We start from the raw sequence: 26324 nt of genomic DNA, 5'->3' as shown, positions 1-26324 counted from the left end.
TTGGCAACTTTACTTTTTATATCTCAAATCACTTTTGTTTCTTATCATTCACGTATTGCAAGTCTTGAAAATGGGCGCTTGTTTTTGAGCAATTGAACCATGCCGACTGTTATTTTCAATTTGTATATTTTTGAAGACAGTGAAGTTTTTAATCAAGTAATATAATAATCTAGTCTTAAAATTTTTTTTTAAAACTATAATGACCAATAAATAAGTATAGTCTAAGAACATTAAATAGTTCACAGGGTTAAACTTATTTATACAGAGACCATGAATTCAATAGCATACTGATAAGGTAGTTAGTATTTCTTACCTCATCATCATCATAGCTGGCCAGACAGCCCAATGTGAGCCAATGCCTTCCTCTGAAGATTTCTCCACGACAACTTCCGATTTACCTTTGATCTCCAATTCTTTTCAATAATTGCGAGAAAGTCAGACTCCACTGAGTCAGCCTATCTTAACCGCAGCCTTCTTCGTTTTCTTGTTCCAGTGGGTCTAAAATGCAGTATCTTTTTTATTGTATTGTCATCATTCATTCGAATCACGTGGACCATCCAATTCATTCTATTTATTTTTATGTATTTAATAATAACAGGTTGTTTATAAATCTTGAACAGTTCAAAGTTAAATCTCCTTCTCCAGTTATTGTTTTCATTTACACCACCAAGTATACTCTTACCTATTCGAATATAATTCAGAGTCTGTTCACTAGAAAGCAGAACTAATTTCGCCAGAAAAAAGGAACCTGGTTTCTGACCAATACCCGGTCAAAATTCATCAAAAATTTATAAATGTAGACATATTTATAAAAACGAAACTATCTTTCAAAATATTTTGCGCTTAGTATCTCAAATTTAAATTGGGGGACGGCCTTGTATTTTACATGCTTCGAAAGATACTACAGAATAGAGTGTATATCCACCATCAGTTAATTTGTGGAAATTTAAAAAAAAAAAAAAAAAAAAGAGGATTAAAAGCATATTTACAATTTCTATCTCTTATATCAGTCAGGAAGTTTTAATCGTAACACGGACTGCATCATATTGAATCTTTAGTTAAATTTGTAAGGGGCCTTTATTAGTCATTAATATGAAAGTTTAATTGTTTAAGATGATTGGATAGTTTCATGAGAAGAAAGATCAGTTTAGTAAACAAAGTTGCTGGTTTCATTTCTAATATCCACTAACAGTTTTACTTTTCTGACGGCAACAGATAGTTAATACATCCTGTTTCATCATTATTTATACTCTAAGTGTTCCTAATACAACATACATGAATAATTATTTTAAGGTTATAAAATACAATATTTTTTTAGCTATTAAGAATTGTAATGTTTTCATCATGTTTTTACTTCTTGAAATCAGTGACTGAAAATTACACGTGTGTCAAGCCCACAGATAAAATTTGATAATGATAAAAGCGGAACTCGCATTTTTTCTTCTTCCTTTCTTTAATCTCACAAATGATAGTAAGTCATTCAACCACATTCCCCCCCCCCTTTTTCTTTCATGTTTTAAAAGCTAAGATTGTTTATTTACTTTTAGCTTAGGTAATATCAGCGCCGAAAAAAAAATAGATATAAATTTTTTATTTTTCATTGTAAAAACACCAGAGTGCACTTAAAAAATTTTTCTTCAATATTAATTATATTTTGCGCTGTTTCATTAAAAATCTTTTGATGCAGAATTTTCCTTTATCAAATTTTTAATACATTCTTTTTAATTATTTTGTGTAAATTTAGGTTAAAATAAGTCAAAAATATTATATGTATCATTTTAATAATTTATGGTCATGAAATGCAGCAAAAAACACTGGTGTCTTTTTTTGCGTTAAGGATAAAATCTTCTCACCTATTAAACTTGTTTTTTTGTAAATAAAATATACCAAAATACATTTTTACTTGTAATCAGAGAGTCAGAAAAAAATATATAAAAGGGTCTATCTGAACCAAAGGGTTTACAAGAAAAGGTAATGAAAAAATAAAAAAATTACACTACAAAATTATTAGTGGCGACTTATTATAACTTACTTTTCAGTAAAGTAAGGGACTATTTGAAAATCAGTGCTTCGTTACTATGCCATTATTTTTATTGTAATAAAATTAAAACACATAATATAAAATTATCTAGTTTAAATTTGTAAAAATAAAAAAGATAAGCAAAGACTATTTGGGAAAAGTTTTTATTTATTAACTGCAGGTAAAAAAGAAAGTAAAATTTCAATGAACACCAAATATGTTAGAAACATCTTTATTCACAGTTATATATTTATTAATTATCATTTCTTTTTACAATTCAATACATGACTTTTAAGTTTTGGCATCGTAGGTAACTCTTGCTTGCAATTATGGCACCTGTTAAAAAATACAATAAAAGAAGACAATATTACAGTGATAAAATAAAAACAAACATACAACAATTATTATACTAAACCCACATAAATTAATTGTACTGACCTAAGTGGAAGTCTTAGAAGTTCCTTAAATTTATTTGGATCTATACATTTTACACAAGAATTATTTTCCAAGTCTCTAATGATATCTAAAATACAATTACAGAAAAAAACATTATATTAAAATTTATGTAATATAATCTTTTAAGTACAGTCAAACCTAATTAAGGTGAATACACCTAACTTTAATTTTATTTCAATGTGAACTAATTTTCATTTCCACATTAAATTGGATATGGATGAAATGGTTTAAAGTACTTATAATGGGAGTACGCTTAATGCGAAATATCTTTTAACACAAAGTCGAATTTCATTACCATTGGAAAAACTTTTACATTTAATGCAAGTAAAATATTTTTTTTCACTCTGACCGGTAAGAAAACTGGTCATTCGCATTTCTATATCAACAAGAGTAGGCATTTTAATGCTTTGTTATAGTGTTGATTATTTTAAAATTACAGTAGTCAAATGAAAGAGTTGTTTGAATTGACTATGTTGAGAGAAGGTGGCATGACGGGGAACGAGATAGGCCCTTTCCAACTCTAATATGAATCGAGTTATCTTTTAACTAATGGGGTTGCCAGTAAAGAAACATGCTTTCAAGAGAAATGACTACCCATATTGATCCTTTTTATTTTGTTAATACTTTCTCTCTAATTGGGGGAATAAATCACTAACTTTTTGAATTTAATCCTATAATATATATAGTTTTTCATTATAAGATTATAACCTTTATAGATCTTTTCTTTAAATCTTACTTATTATGAGAATATGCATAGCAGTTATTAATTTAGTATTTACTAGCTAGTTTTTTCAGTACACAACCAGACAACTAGAGCAGATGAGAGATTTCAGTTACACATAAAAAAATACTGCAGAATTTTTTCAGGAATAATTAGAAAGTATGCCAAGTTATTTTATAAGTGGTTAAAAGTTTGCAGATGGTTCTAAACCTCCAAGAGTCTATGCAAGATCAGAGTTTAAAAACAATGATTAAAAGCTTAAAAGAAAGAAAACATAAAATATGATAAAAGGAAATGATTAAAATTGATTTTCTGATTTTGGATATGGTTTTTAAATGAAATTTCAAGTACATGCATTCATTTTCAATGAATTTTAGGAATCACAGTTTGGTTTGATTAACAATTCACTGCAAACAATTAGAACAAACAGTACTAATGCATTAACAATAGTTTCATATAAACTTAAGAAATATGCCATTAATTCAACAACAAGTGTACAACTGTAGTTGAATCACTCTCTGTTATAATCTGAAAAATTAATTTTATTAAAATTTTATAAATATTGCTTTAACTTTAATGAAGATCTTTACATACCATCATCAAGATGGAAACATTTTTAAAATCAGGGGGAGTGATAATTTCCTATTACTATTAACTTGTGATGAGTACACGTAATAAATATATACATTTCGTATCTTCGTCAAAAATAAAATTAAAGAAAAAAGAAACATTGGCAGTTGTCAATAAATATTTAATCACAGAAAAAAAGCTGAAAGACCATCATTCGAAACAGTTTCATCAAACAATAAACCTTGCTAAGATTTTTTCTCTGCTTTCCTCAGTAGTAATTTGTTAGATTGTAATAGCATTTTTTTTTCTGGCTTAAATTAATTTAAAAAACCTTATGAGCATACTTTTTTTGACTTTCTTCATAACAAAGAATAGAAATATACAGATATTAAAGGCAGTCACTGCAGAACAGACTGTATTTCACATTATTTTATGATATACAGAACACTTAATTTTTATTAGATCACATAAAATATATATTTTGTATAAACTGACCTTCAGAATCAATAAAGTATTTAGTTGTGAAAGAACAGTGTGTTTTCATTACTTCACCTTGTTTTATGATACACAGAGAAATAAATTTTTAGGTTACATAAAATAGGTATAAACTAACCTTCAGAATCTATAAAATATTCGGTTGTGAAAGAATTCCAGTGTGTTTTGGTCTTCAAACAGGGACTATCAAAATCTTGACTGATAACATGAAGATGTAGATGACTGAAAAAGAATGACATTATATAAATATTTGGAAAAAGAAATCAAATAAAATTAAAGCAATACAGAATTTGATCAATACCTCATACTAGGAACAGCATGATAACCGATTCTTACTCCACATTCAGAATTTATCCTACTAGTAAGAAACAGATTATAAAAGGATCAGCAGTTAAAAGAATATTTGAACGTGATCTAATAAAAAAGAAAAAAAATTTAAATTAGGAAAGTTTTGTTACAAAAATAATACCATGTACAAATTTGCGTTATAGAACCAGACATTACAATAAAATAAACTTTCTGTGATTTTATTGCTAGACAATAATTAGAGCAAGAATGTTAATGACCTAAACATTCTCAAGAAAATGCAAAAAAAAAAAGCTTCTAAACACTATAAAAAATAAACTTAAAATATAAAATAATGGTCTGAAAAATTTTCAAAATCATGTTTTATTATAACTTTTTTTATAAAAAAAATTATAAAATGTAACTTATGTTTATAAATTTAACAAAACAATAAGATAAAGATTAAAATATACAATTTACTAATTACATAAAGAGCAAGTAAATACCTGATAAACATAAATAGGAAATAACTAATTTTTTGTAACAGCCTTAAATGACATCAGTTCAATCAAATGGTTTTTTTCTTCAAATGTTCAAGCAAATGTTATTATCAAATGTTTTTTAATATTCTTCAAACTGAAAGATAGTTTATTGTCTAAAAACAAATTCTTAAATCTTGAAAAACTCTGCTCCACATCAACACTTGTTACAGGAGGATATTTAAAATAAAAAGATACAATTTAAAAAATTTTCTCATTTTTAAACAAAGAAAAAAAATGAATTTGAAAATTTTCCTTTTTGACAAACTTTCTAAAACAAAGTATTTAAAGCCCAATTATATTTATATTTTTTTCGAAAAAACATAGTTTCAGCCAATTGAAATTAATACAGCACTGAATGCTATTTAGAATTACAATATCACATCACAACTAATTAAGAACCAGAGAAAGGATTATACATTATTCACAGGTAGCAAATCACTAACAACAGAATTTTGTTTCGTCGAACTAAGTTTCTAAAATAAAATACTTACACCTTGATTAAATTTTCGTATCTCAAAAATCATATTTCTTAAAAAACTATCCTTAATTTTAAAATAAAAGAGTATACATAGAAAATAACAACGGGAATCAGAATTTATTAAGCTACAAACTACTCCTACAAAAGAATAATATATATATATATATACATATATATATATATATATATATAGGAAAAATAATTAAATAATTAAAAAATTTATAATTTTTGAAAATAAATTAAAGGATATTCCACTTTTTTGCAAGGAATTGCAACTGATCCCTCCCCAGTTTCAGGACCTTGGAAAATTGTCCTTCTCTTGCTCCTATGAGTAGAGCCTTGACTACACAACAGGATTTAGACAAATGATATTAATTCATAATTGCAATATTAAATTGTTAGATGTTAAGGACAAAATGTAATTTATATAAGTTTTATTTACATTTAGAATCCCATAAATATTTCCTTTTATTATGATGACAGTTTAAAATTAGTAATTGATAAGTTATGAATCATTAAAATTGTTAAAATGAAATAAATTTAAAAAAAAGTTATATTATGTTAAAATAGTCATGAAAATATATGCAAATCTAAACATAAAAATTATAAATATTTCTTTCAAAAATCATACCACATGTTTTCAAATTATTCTATGGTGTCTACAGCAAGTTTAGAGTATTGAAAAAGGGCATTTGTACCGTAGATACCACAAGTGCTGTTTGTAAGGGGTATATATCCCTCTCAAAAATCGATGAAAGCTTCATTCCCCATTTCAGATGGAAGAAAATAGAATTTCCATAAATCATTATAAAAATTAAATATAGCTGAGTTAAAAACAAGTTAAGAAATAATAATAACCATTTTGCCTGAATAAAATTGAGCGAAGAAAAATTGCGATTTTTTTTTTTTTTTTTAATGTGTGAAAATAAGAATACAAATAAAACTATATATTTTGATTTTTTCGTTACGGCAGCCAGCGTTCCTGAAGTGACGTCACAGACCTATACCAGCTAATGTGCACGTTGCATTCTGGTAAGCTGTTGTTTGGATTTTCTCATTTAAGTGCTAAATAACATTATATTTGATGATTTAGCAAGCATTATAAATAACAATGCAATCAACTTCAGAAAAAAAATGATTTTAGTTGCTTTTTTCATTATTTTATTTCATAATTGGTCCAAATTTTAAGTTTAAGACAATATTCAATTCCATAGCCTTGTAATTTTAAACTCAACCAAAAAGACAAAGGAACTGCTGAACTAAGCATTGGGATAAATTAGCCCTCATGGAGGACTTTTTTGATGGAACTAATCTACAATAGTATTAAATGGAGAGGAAAACCTCCAACAGTTACCTTGAGGGCAAAGGGGATTTTAACCCATAATCCGACTATCACTTAGGATATTTTACATTAGCATTGTGGTCAGTGCAAGCCGGGAGTAGAGTTCATATTTACCAATTGCGGCTAGGATTCAAACCTGTGTCACCTCATTGGGAGACGAGCACTCTATTCCCTGAGCCACTGCAGCTCTTTTAGTGGTATTAATGGCTATCAAAGAATATCTCACTGAATCAGGCTAAATACATCAGTACACACACGTCAATACGTAAATCCTGGGACTCGTAGCGAAAGGTTTCATATTGCTGACTTCCACCCCCCTAAATGCTTGGGACATTCAGGGGGCTAATGCATAGCATATAGCACAGGTAATACATAGCATGCTAAATACATAGCATAAACAATTTAAAATTGTTTACATAAATGTAGATTGATTTGATTTTTGACTCTTTTGATTTTTAGAAAAGAAAACTTATCTGTAAGTTCAAATAATAATGCTACCTTTCTGTGAGTTTATTGGCTTGCTCATGCATGTGTTTCAATAAAGGCAAATGACTTGATTTTAAAGATTTCAAGTTAGGAATATTTTCTTTGGGCAAAATTAGATAATGATGTCTAGCCTAAAACCAAGAAAAGAATATTGTCACTGTTAAAAATCTACAGTAAATAAAAAAGTTTCTTCAAATATGTAATGAGCTTACTTAATTTCTAAAATTTAGAGATCTAAGATTAAAGGCAAACAAATGAGTAAAATTTTTAGAGGACATCAAGAGCATGTTCTTATTTATTATTTCTATAGAATATTATATCAGTATTTATTTTTACTTTCATAGACATTATTTATTTTAAGTTAGAAATAAATTACTTAATGACATTATATGCTTCTATTAAACTGAAATAGTCCATTTTACATCAGAAGCATATCAAAGGCAATTTAAATTACTTTACTACCCTTACATAAAGTTAGCATAACTTTGAGTAATACAATCTAATTTACACAAGCTATATAATAGTCAATTAATTTCATTTTTTGAATGGTCTCTGTAAAATAAAGGCAGTGCTCAATTAAACAATAAAGAAACATCAAAAATTAAATATTGGTTTTATTAAGAAAGATTTAAGTAATTGAATATCTTAGTAATAAATTATCAATTCTTTTTATGATTCAACCCATATCAGTAATTTTGAAATAACTTATACATTTTTGTAAGATGAAAACATTTTTTAGTCTAAATTCATATAATTTCTTAGCATCATATTCTTACATTCTTCAATCTTTTGCTTATGGCTTTTTCTACGAATGGATTTGTATAGCAGATTTTAGTATGCTAAGTGACATATGCTAAAGGTTAAGTAAAAATAAAATCATTGCTTTCAACAGTTTTCTTTTTTGTTAGATTTATCTAAAAATAATGTAAATTTATATTACAAATAAATGTAAAATATTCTACAATAAAACTGTTGATCTTGCAAAACATAATTTAAATCAGAAATACAAAAGTCATTATACATTATGATGCATAAAGTCTTAAAAATCACAGAAGAAAATTAAAGTAAGATAATCTAAATTCTATATATAACTTTCATAAAAATTTAAAAAAATAACAAAATTAATCAAATTTTCAATAAAAATTTAAAATAAATTGCAAAAAACAATTTTAAAATTTTCAAAATTGACAACCATAATCATAAATTTCTTGATATTTACTTTCGGGTATTTATCTTTAATGACAACAACCAAATCATCAGACTCAACTAAAAGTTCTGGATCTTCCATTGATGCTTTTAAACCTTGGCTCCAATGTCCTATTTTTGCTTTTTTCAAAGCTACAGAATTATTCTCTGTTCCTCGCTTAAAAGACATTTTTAGTTCTGTAAGAAAGAAGAGATTTTGAGGATATGTTGAAATGTAGCATAATAAAAAGTGATAATAATTCATTTGAAAAGTATTGCGACGAAAATGTTTTAAGAAAAAAAAATATTGGATTAAAGAATTCATTTTTAATTTACAATTCCTTCTATTCCTGCAAACTTGAATCAATCTGAACTACTTCTTATAAACTTTTAAAGTCAAAATAAGTTTTTTTGCAATAATATAAGTTTAGATAACTTGAAGAGTAGAATTAAAATATAAAGGGTAAAAATTTAAATTAATAAGATTGATATAATGTTGAGTGCATAATTATAATAATACAGATTGCTAGACAATTTTACGTCAAACACACAGTCAGAGTTTCAATTGATTATATTTCAAGTAAAGCTTTAACTTTATACTATATATACATTTTGTTAAAAAAACAGATATTGTCTTAATTTTAAAAAAAATTAACTTTTGAAAAGTCATCAATTTTGTGAGATTATTTCACAAAAAGAAAATTAGTAAAATCATTGAATAACTCTCTCAATTTTTGTTGCATAACCAGGGGTCTGTCCAAGCAAAATTTACTACCGCTTAGCTGTAGTTTCACGAAATACTTTATCTTAAAATTTTGTTTCGGTGTTTCGTAAGAAACGATAAATCCATATTTTCGTGTTGAGCTTTAAATATTCACAAATTATGTCAAAGTTTTCACAAAATAGGTACCTCTCAGAAAAACCTAGACAGACCCCTGATTACAGTCTTAAGAACAGTACCACCCTGAGGGAAATAGAGGATTTACTGAATAAGCTTTAAATAATAAAAGCAAACAAAACATCATTAAAAGCAAACAACTGCAGATATTTCTGATAAGAGAAATGGGTGGACCAACAAAGAAATTTTAAAATATGGTTTGGATTAGTATTAAAAAAAGGTGCAATTTTTTTTCAAACAAAAAAAAAAACATATTTTTCAATTTATTAGAAAAAAAAAATATAATATTATTTTTATCTTTTAAATAAATTTTCTTTTCATTAAAAAAAAAAAAAAAATATTTAACAGATAATTTTTTTTTTTTGTAATGATGTTTTATGGAACAAATATACATTTATTTATACTATACACACACTATTATTGATGCAGTTCAAAAATATAGAATGAATTTAGATTGTTTCTTTTGAAGATGGTGAGAAAATTTTTGCTATCTGCATAAAATCAAGAGACTTCCTCAAATACAATCTGGAACGCTTGGGTCCAAGTATAAAATCTCTTCTTTGTTATTGACTTTCTTCAAGTCATCAGTCTTTTGGAGTTAGTCTGACTTTTTGAGGGTTAAAAAAAAAACACACAGAAATGATAGAAAATACATATTTTTTAACTTAGAGTTTGTTTCATAAAAGAATATGATGGAATAACAATAAGAAATTTCACAGAATTTTAGAAAAATATAATTGTTTTGGTATCATTTGCTCTGATCTTCTTTCAACAAAGAAAAATTTAATAGCAAGATTTCATGATGTAAAACTCTACATGAATAAACCTTTAATTTTTATTACACAAAAAAACCTTAACCCTAAAAGTGAGTTTAAAAAAAATGGCTAGTCTGAGTTACAGTATGGGAGGATTTGCAGACATAATAGTGGTTTCCATAAAAAAATAATAACACAATCATATTAGTTTCAAGTTAAAAGAGATAGAACAAATGATTATAGTCTTACTTTACAATGAGAGACTGTGCCTAAATACAATTATTAACTTTTATTTATTTTTCTTTCAATAAGACACGATAAAAACTTTTTCATATTTAGTTATTGTTATTTAAAAAAAATAGTAAATATATAAAAAAATTGTAATTTATTTGTGGTGAGCATTTTTTTTCATCTTTTTCTGCCGTTTATCAGAATCCAGATTTGCATAGAACTGAAGCTCAAACTGTCGACAAAGTTTTTAAATGAGCACAGAATTTAAGCTGACAAGTGTCCTGCGAAAACAAGAAAACTGGTAACACGGAACTCACTGCTTAACCTTTTCAATTTAATATTCTAAGAACAGAAAACCCTCACAAACATTCTCGAACAAATATAATTTCCTTCTTAAATAATTGGAAAAGTAAAGAGGTGAGTTTTTGATTGCCCTGTTCGAAATTTTGTTACCAGTTTAATAGTTTTCGGAGAAAGCTCGTCAGTTTAACTGAATTATTCAGCTGTTTTAATTTCAACAAGAGTAAAAGTAAAATGGAATAAAATATTTGGTAACTAAGTTGATAAAATTTGCATTTTTTCTAAAGAATAATTTTTTTAAAGCAAAATAAAAATTGCAATTGTTCATGCCTTTTTTAGTGTTTATGTTTTACCAACAACGAGGAATAGCGATGCGATTATTTACTTGTTCGCTTTCAGCTACCTGTTTTTGTTAAGCTTTAGCTGTTTTGAAACTTAACATTTACTGCATAACCCTAATTAAAAATATTACAAATGGACGACGAAATTAAAACCTGAGCTAATAAATATGTTTTATAATTATTCACTGCAACTGCTAGAAAAAATTTTTTGTTATTGTTTTCTGTTTTGAAAATTGAAAGTTCATCTGTACATTTTAGAAGTTTACAGTATATTTTACAATAAAAGGTATACTTAATAGAATCATGCATGCAAAATTTTTTATATAATGTTAACCAATCATGAAAGGAGTAAATTGACTTTTTCCCGTATTTATTGTGTAATTTTATTTCGATTTTTATTTGTATTCACAAATGAAATCCATTGTCTCAAATTGTAGTATATAGTTCACTAATCTTTATTTTTAAAAAAGGAATCAAAATACCAATGTGTAGGGATTTAATCATTAATTGTCCTTGCTCATATCTGTGGTAAAATTCCTAGTTATAGAATTAAGTTTTCTAAATTTCACAAATATATTATTGCTAAATGTAATTAATTATACCAGAGTTCTTAATTTTTTTTTTGGAACTGAGACTTCCTTATCATTTATCTCAAATTCTGTGACAGAATTTTTTTGGGCTTTCTGCGACACTCCTCTCCAATACTAATATCTTTCTGAAAGATACTTTTAAAAATAACAAATATACATGTTACTAAATTAAACTAACAAAAGCATCAACTTCAAAAAAAAACTTTTCAGATCAAATAAATTTTTTTTTTTAATTAAATGTGTAAAATTTTTTTACTCTAATTTTATGGGCTATATTTTCGAATTTTGTAGGCGGGAAAACACACTAATTATTTATTTTTTTGCATTTTGTAAATTACCATCTCATTGAAAAATAGTGAAATCCATGACAGTAAATCGGATTCTTAAAAAAAGGCGCTACTAAATATGCTAAGTTACTAAATGCGCTTTTTCATTTCGAGATTCAGTTGCTGTATGTAATAAATAATCTATATATATATTTCTCTTACACGGCACCAAAAAAAAGCCTCATTACAACTCCCCGAATGGCAACGTTAGAAAATCTACCAATGATTGCTGCTGAAAATGTCACATGGCAAAACTATATGAGGTGGCACAACATATAGCGCTTTTAAAAACGGAAACAATAACCAGAGTGAGCATTATCAGGTTGTTCAATTCAGATTCATGACCTAAAAACATGATAATATTTAATTCAAACTGGCTCAACATATAGCGCTTTTAAAAACGGAAACAGTAGCCAGAGTGAGCATTATCAGGTTGTTCAATTCAAATTCATGCCCTAAAAACATGATAATATTTAATTTAAACTCAATTGAAGTGAGAATGCTTTAAAAGGCCGCTGTTGAATTGATATTTTTCTACTGGGAGCTACCTAAACGTCTAAGTGTTTGTATTGAATGCATTGAATTTTTTGATTTAGGAATGAATTTATTATATACATTTAGCTGAATTTAGGTGAGTAACTGCAATATTTGATAATTTATTTTGCTAATATGTTTCTCATTTAGCTAATGTTTTGATTTTTTCACCATGTACAATCTAAATAGCTAATATACTTTTTTAATAGCCAATAAGAACATTGATAGAATTCTTCCACATAAGTACAATACTATGTCTTTGATGATAAAATACTATGTCTTTGATGATAATATACTATGTCTTTGTGCTAGAACATTGTGTTCATTGGCGAGCGAGCGCAGCGAGCCATGGTTCACGGCGTGAACCGCATAGGATTGCGTAGCAATTCTCGGGGGTTGGCGAGCGTTAGCGAGCAGGGAGAGGAGCCTCCTAGTATAAAAACATTGGATTTTAAAACTAAGTGGAAATCAATAGTAGGTAATAACTGCATTAAAAGAATTGGAATGAAATTTTTTGCAGAAAAAAAAGCCAAATTTCTTATTTCATTAATCTTTATTTTTCATTGTTCTCAAATGAGAACAGAAAAAGAATTTTTTTTTCTCAATCGGATGAGTGAGAAAGGCATCTTTTGAATGTAATTCTGAAGCAAAGATAAAATCTTTCGAAAATTTCTGCAGAAAAAAAACAGAAACATTTTACTTCCCAAAAGAAAAATCTTTCCGCAAGAACTCTGTAACATTCTGCGACAACGTCGCTGTGTTGCCACAATTCTGCTACGGGGATCTCAAATAAATGTTTTTCTCTCATTTTGTTAATACAGTCATGTGATTAAGTATCTTAAAAAGTTATAATTCTCAAAAACATACAATATAAGTTGTATCTATATAGTTCCCAAGATATCTTTCATCTAAACATTAAATACAGTAGGAAACCGATTATCCGGAACGGTCGGGACAATCGCTATTCCGGATAACTGATTTTTCCGGTTTTCTGAATCGCTACAAAAAGCCGTTTTTTTATTGTTAAACCCAACTAAAAAAAAAAAAAATTTTGGAAATCTTAAAAATAAGAAAAAACGATGAAGTAATACACTAATGATTATTTCCAAAATGATGGTAAGGTAAAAATCTTTAAAAAAAGAAAGAAAAATCGTAAAATCTTATGAGGAAAAAAATTTAAAAAAAAAAAAATTGCGAGAAAATTTATCGAATTTCGTTCCGGTTTTTTGGTTTTCCGGTTTTCTGATTTCCGGATAACGGGTTCTGTACTGTATATGTTAAATGACTTAACTTATAGAGTATAGTGTCGTTGGTCGACCAATCAATGACACTCAACTCTATAAATTAAATCCACCAATTAAGACTACCAATCCATCGAACTTTATTGTGGAACACTAATAGTTTTCTATTGCAGTGATAGAAAAACAGCTGGACATGGTGTAGGCAAAGTTATATTAAAGATTTATTTTATTCTTTAAGCTTTACTCTATCCTACACTTACTACTAGGGTGTTAATTCATAGATTAATGTTAGGTTAAAGATTCTTTTGACTTAACTTTACGGGGTCAAAATTTTACATAGCTTACCATCAGTTGATTCTTTTGACTTTACTTTACGGGGTCAAAGTTTTACATAGCTTACCATCAATTGATTCTTTTGACTTAACTTTACGGGGTCAAAATTTTACATAGCTTACCATCAGTTTATTAATTTGTGCTTAAAGCTTGAGTTTCCAAAAACTGTTAGATTTAAAAGATGGCAAGAGTGGACATTGCCTTGTCTCAGTCCATTTGTGATGGTTATAGGTTCTTTAAAATAGCTTTGTAGTTTTGCTATTAATTTTGTCTGTGTTAATGTTAGTACGGTAGTTAAACAATCTTTTCAGGGATTTTAAATTCTTTCATTGCATCAGAGTTCTCCCAAGGAATAAAAAAAGGCAAGGTGCTTCCTCCCAGAAAAAGGTTTTTTGAAAGAGTAACATAACACAGTAATAATTTATCTAATGTGTAATATTATGTAATAACTGAATTTGATTTTCAACAATTTTTAAATTACCCTCTTATAATATTTGATGTGTGTGTTTCAAAAAGTAATACTCACTCATTATCAAAATAAGAAGAAAAAAAATTGTAGTTTATAAAAAATAATCACTGGTCGCAAGTTTTTTTTTTTTAAAAAAAATAAACTAAAAAGTTCATAAACAATAATTGATAAACAACTTGAAAGCTTTTTTCTGTAATTTAAACTGAAAATTATGAGACTAAGCATTTAAAGGTGCATTTTATTAAAAAAAAAAAAATACATTTGCTTAAAAAATAATATTGAATAATTATTAATATACCTTCCTCCGACCAAAAAAAGAGAGAAACTTATAAAAATTTAGCCAGTTGAGAATAATACATACTAACAAAATAATCATTTGTTATTAATTCTATAATTGGAATTAAATCTATAAAAACAGGTAATTTTGCCTATCAGCGTGACTTATTATTCAGGGGCTGTCTAGGTTTTTCTGTAAGGTACCTATTTTGTAAAAATTATATTAAAAAATCAACACAAAAATGTGGTTAAAATTTGGATTTATCATTTCTGATGGGATACAAAAATAAAAATTTTATGAAAAAGTATCTTGTGAAAGTACCGTTTTTTCTTAAGTTGAATTTATTAAGGTATTGCTAAATGGTAGTAAATTTGGCCTGGACAGACCCCTGTTATTTAAATAGTAAATTAAATTTTTTAAATACGGAATATAAAATGGCAGTGTTTTTAAGGAAAGGCAGCTTATTTTTACCAAAAAGGCAAAGAGGACATTTCAAAAAGCAAACATGATGATGAAAACGATTAGGAAGAACACTGTAGCATAAATAAGTTGCTTTTTATTTACTGTGCCATAAGTTGTTTTAAATTCAATAAATAGTATCAATTTCAAATTCTTGTGTTCTTTCCATTATTTGTCTAATGTTGATTCTACCCTTAAAATAATACAATTTTCATCGTATTATTACAATTTTGAAATTTCACTCCAAAATTTTTTTAAAAATATTTCAGCAATCTCTATGCCTGTTTATGTAACAAAGATGTCCAATATTGATAAATGGCTGATATTCAGTATTTTAGAACCAGATTTTATATCCAATATTAAAATAGCATGTGTATTTGGAAGCTCTGGTAATGAAGCTTTGATAGTGGATAAAGATGATGATGTATATGCCTTGGGATCAAACTGTAGTGGTTGCTTAGGTGTTGGTGACTCACATGGCAGTCTAGAACCTAGGAAAGGTAATTACTGAACCTGTGAACTATATTTCTAGAAATAAATTAGTTCTGCTTTTTATTTTAAAATATTTGTTTTGTTGCTTTACGTAAAATAAGCATTCTTTGATTTTATTTGATGTTAGTGTGGGATTGTAACTATTCTTGATTTATCATTTTCTTGCTAAATTATTGTTGTATAAATTAGTTACTTTTTAGAAATTTTACTTTTGAACAGTATTTTTATTTACCAAAGATAGGATTTCTTTCTTTTTTCTCCTGATTTTAAAGTAACTTTCATTGTGGCTAATAACTCATAATAGAGTATGTATACCGTTGAAACTGTGCTGCGGAAATCAGAGCTATTTTAATTATCAAACTATAGGGGTAATAACTAGAACTGTTATTATGATTTAATTTATCTAATTTCACTTTAGTTTTAACTTTTCTGGTAATAGTTTAAAAATTTAAATTTCTTTATCACATTTTTTTTCCGATTTTTTTTTTCTTTCCAAATTTTAATCTGTTTGTTTTCTCATTAGTATTTATTGTAATTTTTTTAATGCATTAATTTCAATGTGTAACAAATTCGTAATCTAGAGGATAGAGACAAAATTAAAATTTTAATCAAATCTCTTTTTAGTTCTTAGAACACTAATTTTTGAATGAAAATTATCACATTTGTTGCCAATATGACTAAATATGTGTGTGACACTTTGTTTGTCAACCTGCTAGGCAAGTGGCCTTTCACTCAAAAAGGTTGTGCACCCCTAAGCTATGTTAATTATTACCAGGTCCTGATTGGTGTGGGCATAAAATAAGTAAAAGAGTTTTAAAATAAAATTTTCTTTGTGACAATAGAACATCATCTGGAGTGCACAATTGGGAATGCAATGAAGATAATACTCTTATTCACTATCAGCTTCAGCTCACAAATAGAGGTGTGCTCTGAAAGTGATGCTCCATTAGAGCATTGAAATCTGCATACTGGGTGTGTCACAATTCCCTGTCTTGGTTTTTTTTTAAGCTTAACTTCCTGTTTTTTTTTTTTAAATGGAGTTACTTTAAAGTTTACGTGTTTGTGCCCCCTATGCCACATGATTTAACAAAATTATGATCAATAATCACAGCCTTCTTCTCTACCATTGATCTTGATATGTAGCAGCTAGTGTAGTAAAAATTTGACTTTTTGGCTTGAAAGTATGCCGTGTCACTAAAGGTTCACAAATTGAACATTTGTGCAAAAACTTTTGATGTTTTTTTTATCAGGTAAAGTATAATTTGTTGATGTCTGGAAATATTTTGTTTTTTATGAGCATTCCAAATCCTGGAGGGAGTTGTGGCATACTCTGTATTTGTGATTGGCTCTTTCTTTATCTGTTATGACAGCTATTTATGTTTTTCAATTTCAAAATGGGCACAGAATTTTTATTTACCTTTTCTTTATACACAAAAATATGTTAAAATTATGCAGATTTTCTTGTCTCGCTGTTGTATAGTAATTTATTACTCAAGTTATCTTTTTGTTTATTATTTTTCATTATAAAACAAAAATTTAATATTAGAAGTCGATTCCTAAAATCTGTCATTTTTAAAATATATTTCCCAAAACTGTAATGTTATTCTGTTTGAAAAATTTTTTAGAGGCAAAACACTTTTAGCAATTTTTTGGGCAACATTTTTGCATGCTTGAAAATTTAAAAGCTAATTTTTACCAACATGGTGTTACGAACATATGTTTTTTCATGTGTTTTACATCATCTATTCCAGAAGTGCTGCTTTCAAAATTCTCCTTAACCAAGGAAACTTCTTTGGAAGAAGAAACTTTGAAGTTTCTTTTCTAAAAAGAAGGAGCAAAGCTGAAACCACTAACAGTTAAAAATATGAATCAAATCTTTTTCCTTTTTTTTTTAAGTGAAAACAGTCTGTACAAATATTTTCAATTCTGGTTACCTTTCACATTTTTTTAAGTTTAATTATTTATCTAAAATATTTTTTTGGATTTTTAACTGTGAATTTTCCATTTTCTTTAGTTGAGAGTTTGTGCAAAAAAGGCATTGAAAGTTTTGCATATGGCAGTGGGCCACATGTGCTAGCAATTTCAGCAGAAGGAGAACTTTATAGTTGGGGTCATAATGGTTATTGCCAACTTGGAAATGGGGGTACTAATCAAGGTCTTAGCCCTGGCCTCATTTCCTCAAATCTCATTGGACGAAAAGTGATAGAAGTCGCTTGTGGAAGTCATCATTCTATAGCATTAACTAGTGAAGGAGAAGTAAGCCTATTCTGAATCGATTAATTAATTATTTGTTTCATAATTATTACAATAGTAATGTTTTCTTTTTATGAAAATAGATTGCTAAGTGGTTATAGTTGAAAAATGTGTTTCCTGATGATACAGTAATTTTATTTTACCTAGTACATTAATTCACATTGCATGAGTTGGTATGCATTATCTAATTGAAATGAGCTAAAATAGATTTCCTAATCATATATGTATATTGTTAATATGATTAATTGATTTGAGTACATAAAACTGGTTGTTGTTCATAATAAAATAGGCAGATTAATATTAATTGTTTGCAGTTTTATAATTTTATCTGGCTATTTGCTTATATCATATGAATTGTAGATTAAAAAAAACATCCGTATGAGACATTAACAAATTATCATTAGTAGCAACCTATTGGTTTGTCTTTCTGGTCAGGTTAGAGTAATTAATTTAAAGAATATGTTCACTCTATTCTTTGGTTATTTTAATTTATAATTAATTAATTTTATAAATCAGCGAACACTATCATTGATCATGTCTATGAATAATTTTGTTTTGTATCTATCTAATGTATAATAACCAGCTATTAAATGTTATCACATTAACTAAGGCTGTAGTGTTCTATTAAAAATAAAAAGTGGTAGGAGAAGTATGTTATTTTTATGAATGTTTGACTGAAATGCAATCTCATGACTACCAGGATATGCTGATATCTTAATTTATTATATTTAGCTCTAAAATTATTCATTTTTTAAAGAGTTCAAGCTAAAATTTAAATGTTTTCTTAATTTTAAACCATTAAATTTAAACCATTAATTGGTTCCCCCTTTTTCATTTTTGATAGGACACTACTGTACTGCATTAACAATAATGTAGGTTTTATTGGTAATAATAGTTAGAAATTTTCTTATTAATAGGAATTTCAGATTAAGAAAGTATCTTCTTGATCAAAGATTGTATTTATTTCTTCCTAGTGAGCTATGCTTTGCTAAAATTATGTTTTAGAAATGATAATTATAATTGATAATTATAAATTAGAAAGATAATCGTTTGATGTGTTTTTAAAAATAACCATATCAATGTTTTAGGTGTATTCTTGGGGACAAAATAATTGTGGTCAAGTTGGACTTGGCACTACTACCAATCAGCCTACTCCTCGTAAAGTCACTGCTGGAATAGGTAATTACTATCGTGTATAACTAGTTTTTACAGTAAAGAAAGTGTATGAAGTTTTTTTTAATTTTTTTTATTCTGGAAAACAAACTTAATAAAATTAAGTATTTTTTTAAGGTTCCAGAAAATGCATATCTGTTGCTTGTGGCCAAACTTCATCAATGGCAGTCCTAGATAATGGCGAGGTAACATAAAATTTTTTTTTCTCATCACTGCATTATATTATAGAATTAAAAACTCTCTGAAATGAATTGGCAAAATAAACGAATAAATAAATAAACAATGTTAGTTTTATTTGTTTAGTGAAATAACTGGATTTTTAAAGTCAAACTTTTAGTGTTCATATGTTTAATCATTAAACGATTAAAAAAAGTCAGGATATCCTTAGAATTTCAATACTTAGCTAATTTATTGGATGGTGATAAAATATTCTAGTGATCTACAAATGAAAATTTATGCAATAAAATTTAGAGAATAATTTCACTCCTCTATTAACTTTTTGAGGAATGAATTATAAAAGAGTAAAGTGTAAAAGAGATTTTTAAAATTGAGATTATGTTTGCAAATTTCTACCATTTTGTAACACAGATTATATTCTAACTAACATATAAATGAAACGAAGTAAATAAAATAGAGTTATAGTCTGAATATTTAACCAATAAGCATTATTAATACATATGTTATTTTAATTTTTTCTGTTTTTATGGGTTAATTGATTAAATTTTTTTAAAATAGGTAATAAAACCTTTGGAATTAAAAAAAAATTTATGTACCGTTTCCCACCATTCATGCCTTTGTCAGTGACATTAAAAAAGTGTACTCCATGAAGCAATCTTGAAACATCATCCAATTATTCCAAAGCTGACGTTTCAAATTTTATTCTATTTTGAGTTAAAAAATCTTTTTAAATAACAGACTGAGTGTTGCAGTGTTGAGCAATAGCAACTAATTTCCTCTATGCTTGAAAGTCATTCTCACTCCTTATGCTTATTTTGATTAATTTTCTAAGAGATTATCTTTATTCGATGGGATTAAAAAATAAATTTTATGAGGAAGCATTCTGGTAAAAGTTTTGAGGTGCAGGAAATATACATCTAGATGCATATTGGCAAACTTTAGTTGCAGGTGTAGATTTTATCTTGTGAGGAAATTGAAGGATTACAAAATGGGAAAATAATAAATAAAATTGTACAAAAACCGGAGATGGATTAAAAACTGTTTTCAATGTCCTTTTTATCCAGCGAAATAAATGGCTGCTGAGGATAACTTGTGTAAATTGATTACGAATAATTGTTTTATTTAACTGAAAAATATAAACTAAAATGAGCATGAAATTTGTATTTGTTGCTTTATTTAAATTTGGAGTTAGTTATTCTTCTGAGTCTTTATAAAAATTTATTTTAATAAAAATTATATATATTATTTATTATAATGAAAATTATAAATAAATAATTTTTTTTCCCTTTCAATTTGCAGGTATATGGTTGGGGTTACAATGGGAATGGTCAACTTGGCATAGGAAGTAATGCTAATCAAGCAAACCCATATCGTGTCTCAAATTTGCAAGGAGTGGCTATACAGAAAGTAATTGTGCTATAAATATTAAAAATATTTTATTAATTATTGTAGCTATTTATAAATTATTGTAGCTATTTATTTTGCTGTATATTAAATTGTTCTAAAGTTTTTTTAAAAGAATGAAAAATTTACCATTAAAATAAATTCTTATCTGCTCCATATAGAAATATTGAGTAATTTCATTTACATAAAAAACAAGCTTCATACTAACTTTGTCTTCATCTAAAAGTTCATTTGCGGTCACTTTATAGTTATTATTTTCCTTAAAATTTATTTTTCATACAAGGTGAATGTAAGTATAGATAATTCAAAAACAGATTATCAGAAGTTTACTGCTTACTTTAATTTTACTTCTGTATTCCTTAAAAAGCATAAAAATTATAAATGTATCATGATTCTAAAGATATTAAAGAGTACTTTGTTTTATTTTAGGTTGTTTGTGGTTATGCACATACAATGGCCTTATCAGATGAAGGCATATTATATGCTTGGGGTGCTAATTCTTATGGTCAGCTTGGAACTGGAAATAAAGCAAACCAAGTTCTTCCAGTCAGAATTGCATCTGAAATTGGAAGGTAATAATAAAATTGAAATATTATCTCTCAGAATCTTTGTGATTTATTAATTTTTTTACCATGTAAATTTCAGAACCTCTATTGTTATTTTTTTAATGTAAATTTCATGCTCAGAACCTTTATTATTTTTTTTCAATGCAAATATCATCCTCAAAATTTCTATTGTTATTTTCCCCCCCTTAATTTCATGCAGAAAACCTCTTTTATTTTTTCCACGTAAATTTCATGCTTAGAATTTCTAGCATTTTTTTTCAATTGTGCATTTCTTTTTTAGAACCTCTTTTTTTTTTTTCAATGTGAATTTCTTGCTGAAAGTAATTGGTTTTTTATGGTCTTGGTAATTATGGTTAATTGGTCTTGGTAATTTTTTTCCCACTCTTAATTCCATCTCAGAACCTTTGTTATTTTTTTCAATTTAAATTTCATGCTCAGAACCTCTTTAATTTTCTTTTCAATGTAAATTTCTTCTCAAAACCTCAGATAATTTTTTCAATTTAAATTTTATGCTCAGGACTTCTGTTATTTATTTTTTGAATGTATGTATATTGCACAGAACTTCTTTCATTTTTTTTCTATGCAAACTTCTTCTCAGAGCCTCTTATTTATTTGTTCTTTTTTTATTTGAATTTTATGTTCAGAACTTCTTCTTTTTTTTTTTTTCGATGTAAATTTCTTTCTCAAAATATGTTTGTTTTTTTCAATATAAATTTCTTCTTCCGAACCTGGTATATATATATTTTTTTCATTACAAAATTCTTACTCAGAACCTTTTTTTTTTCAATGTAAATTCTCAGAACCTCTGTTATTTTTGTCAATGTATTCTGTCTGTAATTCTAACATTAAATAATTTTGAATTATATAGGGTTGTTGAAATTGCTGCTTCACATTATAATCATATATCAGCTGCCTTAACTCAGACATCTAAAGTATACATGTGGGGTCAATGTCGTGGTCAGGCTGTTACATCTGCAGCAGAAACTCCTTTCCACACATTGCATGATGTTTTTGCATGTTTTGCATCTCCTGCTGTAACTTGGGTACCGATGGATCTTGGTAAATTTATTCATTTGCTGTTTAATTTCTTGTAGTAATTATTAAATATATGGGTCATTCTCATAAAATTAGTTTTTTTTCATACGCCAGCTCACTTTATTCTCTTTTTATGATTTATACATTTATTTAAAAGGAGAATGCCTTTTAGAATGTATTTTAGCAAAATAATGAAAATAAGATTATTATTTTTAAATTTATTATTTTTTTAAATTTCTGCAGCTAAAATACTCCTACATTTTATTTTCTTGCTTGTCCCTACTATTGAATTAAAATTTTTTAAAAAAAATTGTTTTTTAGAAAATGAGCCATAGGTTTGCATATTTATATGTAATATTGAAATGTAGAATTCATAAAATCAATTTTAAACTAAATTTTTAGAACAAATATTGCCACTGCTTTATTATTGTAATCCTGAAAGAAACATTCATTTTCTTACTGTATTTTTAATTACTTGATCTTTTAGATCAAGTAATTAATATTGTGCCAGATGATATTGCAGAAGTTTAAGTATTTTATTTGAATTTTGCATTTTAATTATTTTTTAAGAACATGTTGTATTTTCTAACTATATTTATCTTTTATTCAGCTCTAAATGTTTGACTAAACATTTAAATAAATTTTTATTTTTAATAATAATCTTAAAATAAAAATTTAAATAAATTTTTATTTAAATTTTTATTTTAAGAATTGTTTTTTTTTAAATTTTTCTTTAGTTTTTTTAAAAACCAACTTGAATATTGTTTTAATAAATTCCATGTGTCCAAAACTATTTCGATTTTAAAAATACTCTTTTAGTCTCTTGATATCAAGGGACCTCTTTTCAATCATAATATGTGTTATGAATAGTTTTATTGGGATTAGATTTTAAATTTATAATTTTTGTATGTTTTTTATCATATTACTAAGCGTTTACTAAAATGCGACTTTTCAAATAATCTTTTTCACTAATGTTATTTATGCATCTTTGTTTTATCATAAACCTATCACAAACTGTTTATTCTATTTTTAGATGTAGTGCTAACAAACAGAGTGAGTGATAGTATAAGGCAAGCATTTGATGATGAGGTTGGTATTAATGTTATGAAAACTTGAGACATTAATTGTATTTGTTTAATTTTTACAGTTATTGTTTTCATCATTTTCTTAAAGCTTAGTTATTACTATTGAGTTATTTATATTATTTTACTTAGTTCATGTAAAACTTGTCACTTAATGTTTATAATTTTTTTTTATCTCCACATTAGTTTATTAGCTATTTTGATCTAAATATGCTATGTATATAAATTTAAAGTGCATAATTGATTTATTTTCCAACATAGGACACTTCTGATTTAAAATTTAATGTAGATGGAAAAATAATTCATGTCCACAAATCTATTCTTAAAATACGGTAAGTTGAAATTTTTTATTTTAGTTTAATATTTTTTTATTCTTTTATTGATATAGTTGTTTTGTATGCATTGCAGTACATAGTACAACATGACACTAAATTTTTTTAATTTGACAAGATCACTAAATTGCTTATTTTTCGTTAAGTAAAATCCTTGGAATTACCAAAGGCAAACCTGTTGGACTTTTCTACCAGGTTTGAGGAGAACTTTCTGTGCTGTAAAAGCCTTGTATTCTACTCACCGAATGCACATAAATTGCATTTTAATCACAAAAATTAAAATTATTATTATTATTTGTTATTATTTAATCAATAAATGCTTTATTAAGCCATTTGTTGTACTTATTTATTGCACTAATTATTTATTTTAAAGTGAAAAGAATTATGCATATTTTTGTTTAATAATGTCTTATATAGTAAAATTTTCATCTAACCTTTTAAATAAAGCAATATTATGTTTTGACACTGAGTTGTCCTTTTTATATTTCACGCAAGAACGAAATGAGATTTTTTAAATGAATAAATTTTTTATGTTCTAGTGCATTTCTTTTTTATAATTTCAGTAATCTTTTTTTTAGCTAAGTTTCCTTTGCTACAAATAGAACATAAAAAATGCCTTTAAATACAATTTTAGGTTAAAAATATTAAATAAACCTATTGTTTTGTTTTTGATTCATGACCTTAAAGTAGGGGTGCACAACCTTTTTCAGTGAAGGGCCGCATGCACAGCAGATTGACCAATGAAGGGCCGCATGCCAAAGTGTTTAGACCGACATATTGAAAACAATTGTTGGTGGTGATTGTTATATAAACATCATTGTTTATATAACACTAAATTCTTTTTGTCGGCTTACCTTGTAATCTCTTTGCAGAAAATACAATACTTTAAAGCGTTTAAAATTAGAAAATGCAAAACTGATTACTTAAGAAGGAAAACAGAATTCGAAAATCAGAATCAATTTATCAGAAAAAATTTAGATAAATTGAAATAATTAAAAAACTATGGAAAAATTGAAATTTTTTTTATCACACTACAAAATACAGAAGTCCATTTAAACATAAATTTTAACGTTAAATTTTTTTTCATGGAATTAAATTTCAAATAAATAAATATTCTAGTTATTAATATAAATTCAAGTTAAATACTTTGATTTAAGGAAAGTTTATACGGTTAAAAATGATTAAAACTAAAACAAAACCCGTTAAGTGGAAAATAAGATTTAGCATTTATTAGGGAATGTACTTTAAGACATTACTTTTTCAGACATTTTTATTTTAAATTAATAATAAGAGGCTGAGAGAGGAAAGAAAAAGAAAGAAAGAAAACACATTAAATTTTAAGGAACTATATTCCTTAATAATAAAAAACTATTAAGATACTTGTTTACAACTTTTTATGACGAATATATTTTTAACATAACACTTACTATTTACAATTAATACACAATCAATTAACAATCAATAAAAATTACATTATTTTACGAAACTTATCTTGATTAAATTTTTTATACAGTTAAAATTTAATGATATACAAATCATTTCCCAGCATATAATCATAAATGATATAAAATGCTCCAAGAAGGTAGAAAATGGTTTAAAAAATTTCTTAATGGTTATACTGTAATTTGCAAAATTTTTGAATATTGTGATAATTTTATCTACTTGGTCATGTGATATTTTTTGAGCCATTAAATGAAAATGTAATGATTGTATTTAAAGACTACTCTGTAATTTTGAACAGGCCAAATTCATTCTGGAAAACAGTCTTTCGACAGAAGCTGTTGTTGTGGGTAGTATTAAACTTAGAGCAAATAACATAATCAGTTTTGGAATTTGTCCTAGATGGTGTTCTTCCTTTCTGGGTTTTTAAATCGCGGAAATACAAATAGCGATGTGTTATTTTTTAATTGATTGAATATGAATTGCTATGTGTTATTTTTTAATTGCTTGAATACGAATTGCCATGTGTAATTTTTAAATTACGTAAATAAAAAACTCGATGCCTGTCAAATCGCGTGAATACGAATCGTGTGGCTTTTAAATTGCGAAAGGACTACTCACAACACTTGATTTTTAAAATGCATGAATATGAATCGCGATATATGGTTTTTAAAACGCGTGCATATTAATTGCGAGAAAAGTAGCAAAGGATGATATTTTAAACGCCAGAACACAAATCGCGATATGTGATTTTAGATCCTGTAAATACGAAACGCGATGGATTATTTTTAAATCTCATTAATGTTAATATGAAATGCAATGCGTAATTTTCAGAGAGCGTAAATACAAATTACGATGTATGACTTTTAAATTACCTGTGACAACAAAAAGAATAGGTTCGATGTGTGTTGTTAAACTTGCACGTGTTCATGGGACTAAAGAATTATGCCGTGTTTTGAATTATTTTTTTTGCAAAACGGACCGCGTTTAATATAAACACGAAATGCGATGCGCAATTTTCAGGTAGCGTAAATAC

General features: G+C 26.8%; 2 protein-coding genes across 9 annotated transcripts in view; one reads left to right on the top strand and one right to left on the bottom strand.

The window, feature by feature from the left end:
• Positions 1–26324, top strand: part of LOC107449665 (RCC1 and BTB domain-containing protein 1) — a 45134-nt gene that overhangs the window by 4192 nt on the left and 14618 nt on the right. For 2 of the 5 annotated variants that reach the window (XM_087157715.1, XM_087157713.1), the window contains 9 exons: positions 15604–15834; positions 17841–18082; positions 19168–19258; positions 19370–19437; positions 20729–20836; positions 21263–21405; positions 22268–22458; positions 23468–23523; positions 23778–23848. In XM_087157715.1, coding sequence (XP_087013841.1) covers positions 15612–15834; positions 17841–18082; positions 19168–19258; positions 19370–19437; positions 20729–20836; positions 21263–21405; positions 22268–22458; positions 23468–23523; positions 23778–23848 — 1193 coding nt within the window. In that variant the 5' untranslated portion in view covers positions 15604–15611. Of the gene's footprint in view, positions 1–6540; positions 6600–11270; positions 11392–14434; positions 14517–15603; positions 15835–17840; positions 18083–19167; positions 19259–19369; positions 19438–20728; positions 20837–21262; positions 21406–22267; positions 22459–23467; positions 23524–23777; positions 23849–26324 lie in introns of those variants that run through there. The other 3 variants (XM_087157712.1, XM_087157714.1, XM_087157716.1) reach the window with 3 other exon arrangements.
• On the bottom strand, positions 2237–11155 carry Aptx (aprataxin). Of its 4 annotated transcripts, none has more exons than XM_071177819.2 (7): positions 10483–11155; positions 8615–8778; positions 7408–7526; positions 4564–4617; positions 4381–4484; positions 2459–2543; positions 2237–2356 (listed from the first exon to the last, which is right to left on the bottom strand). In XM_071177819.2, exons 2-7 carry the CDS (start codon positions 8768–8770, stop codon positions 2281–2283), a joined length of 594 nt encoding a protein of 197 aa, XP_071033920.2. In that variant the 5' UTR covers positions 8771–8778; positions 10483–11155; the 3' UTR covers positions 2237–2280. The 4 variants fall into 4 exon arrangements, with proteins under 4 accessions (XP_071033920.2, XP_087013844.1, XP_087013845.1 ...); XM_087157718.1 differs by having other exon boundaries at positions 4564–4620; positions 9892–11152; XM_087157719.1 differs by having other exon boundaries at positions 9892–11152.

Source organism: Parasteatoda tepidariorum, chromosome 2 (genome assembly GCF_982258835.1).
Source record: "Parasteatoda tepidariorum strain Cologne lab strain chromosome 2, Ptep-v5.0, whole genome shotgun sequence".
Taxonomy (NCBI): Eukaryota; Metazoa; Arthropoda; class Arachnida; order Araneae; family Theridiidae; genus Parasteatoda; species Parasteatoda tepidariorum.
This window is presented reverse-complemented; position numbering and strand designations above follow the sequence as displayed.